The sequence below is a fragment of the Sinocyclocheilus grahami genome, unplaced genomic scaffold (genome assembly GCF_001515645.1).
Source record: "Sinocyclocheilus grahami isolate Dianchi unplaced genomic scaffold, SAMN03320097.WGS_v1.1 scaffold96.1, whole genome shotgun sequence".
In the NCBI taxonomy this organism is placed as follows: domain Eukaryota; kingdom Metazoa; phylum Chordata; class Actinopteri; order Cypriniformes; family Cyprinidae; genus Sinocyclocheilus; species Sinocyclocheilus grahami.
Genome location: NW_015505275.1, coordinates 266714 through 267735, shown reverse-complemented (window position 1 = coordinate 267735; position 1022 = coordinate 266714). Strand labels below are relative to the sequence as shown.

Here is a 1022-nt window from a genome sequence, read left to right as displayed (position 1 = left end):
ATTCTAAATTGTAACACTTCACAATATTACTGTTTTACTATATTTTTGAACAAATACAGCCTAAAGAGATTTACTTCAAAAACAAAAACATCGTACTTATCCCAAACTTTTAAATGGTAGTGTTATTTTAGAGGCACTTTTCTTAGAGGAAGGACCTCTCAGATACAGGTTAATCACTAGTTGCATTTAACACATAATTTGTGTGTGGTCTGAAACGGTTTACAATGCATTCCAGGTTTTGTAAAAACTTGTAGTGGCTAAAATATTTAAGATTAGTCAAAATGAACCCAAAGCCAAAAAGGATCTGTTTTGGGTTAAAGTGGTCAGAGATCATTGGGAGTGAAATTGATTAGAACTAGGACAGGGTGCAGTCTCACCTTGTTTAGTGACAGCGTAGCTCACAGAGGCACCACAGGCAACCATCTGAACGTCACTGATCCTGGTAACAGGTGTGGGCTCACTCTTCTCCCCCGCATCCTTCCCCAGGCCCAGACGGCCATACTCCGCCCGACCAAGACTGCACACTTGTCCTGTGGATGAAGACAGCAGTTGAACAAATGCTGAACCACTGGTGGAACACATGACTTAAAATAAAATAAGTCTCATTTTAATGTAAGAGTAACACAAATAAGGTTCATGGATGAATTACCTTCTGAATTCAGGCACAGTGTGTGATGCTGCCCCCCAGAGAAACCCACCCAAGAGGTGGTGGAGTTCTTGAAAGAACTGAGTTTCACAGGAACGAAGCAGGTGTTTGTGCTTTGGGTGCCTGTATAAAGGAGAAAGGAGAAAAATGCTCTAAAAATTCAGCAACAGACAGACCATTTAATCTTCAGGACTGAATGAGCTAGGAGTCGTACCAAGCTGGTGGTAATTGGAAAGGCCAAATCCATAGACATGCCCCTCTTTAGACACAGCAAAGGTGAAGTACGCTCCACAGAAGACATCTCTAAAAACGACCTTCCCCCGTGGCTTAATGATAACCATCTGTGGCTCCAGCAACCTCACTGAGGAAGAAAAAA

At 42.0% G+C, this 1022-nt stretch overlaps 1 protein-coding gene across 2 annotated transcripts in view; it reads right to left on the bottom strand.

Moving 5' to 3' along the window:
- LOC107587746 (regulator of chromosome condensation-like) overlaps nucleotides 1-1022 on the bottom strand; it is an 8970-nt gene that overhangs the window by 1771 nt on the left and 6177 nt on the right. For both annotated transcript variants that reach the window (XM_016275640.1, XM_016275639.1), the window contains exons 7-9: nucleotides 861-1007; nucleotides 650-769; nucleotides 378-530 (exon numbers count right to left, since the gene is read on the bottom strand). In XM_016275640.1, coding sequence (XP_016131126.1) covers nucleotides 378-530; nucleotides 650-769; nucleotides 861-1007 — 420 coding nt within the window. The remainder of the gene's footprint in view (nucleotides 1-377; nucleotides 531-649; nucleotides 770-860; nucleotides 1008-1022) is intronic.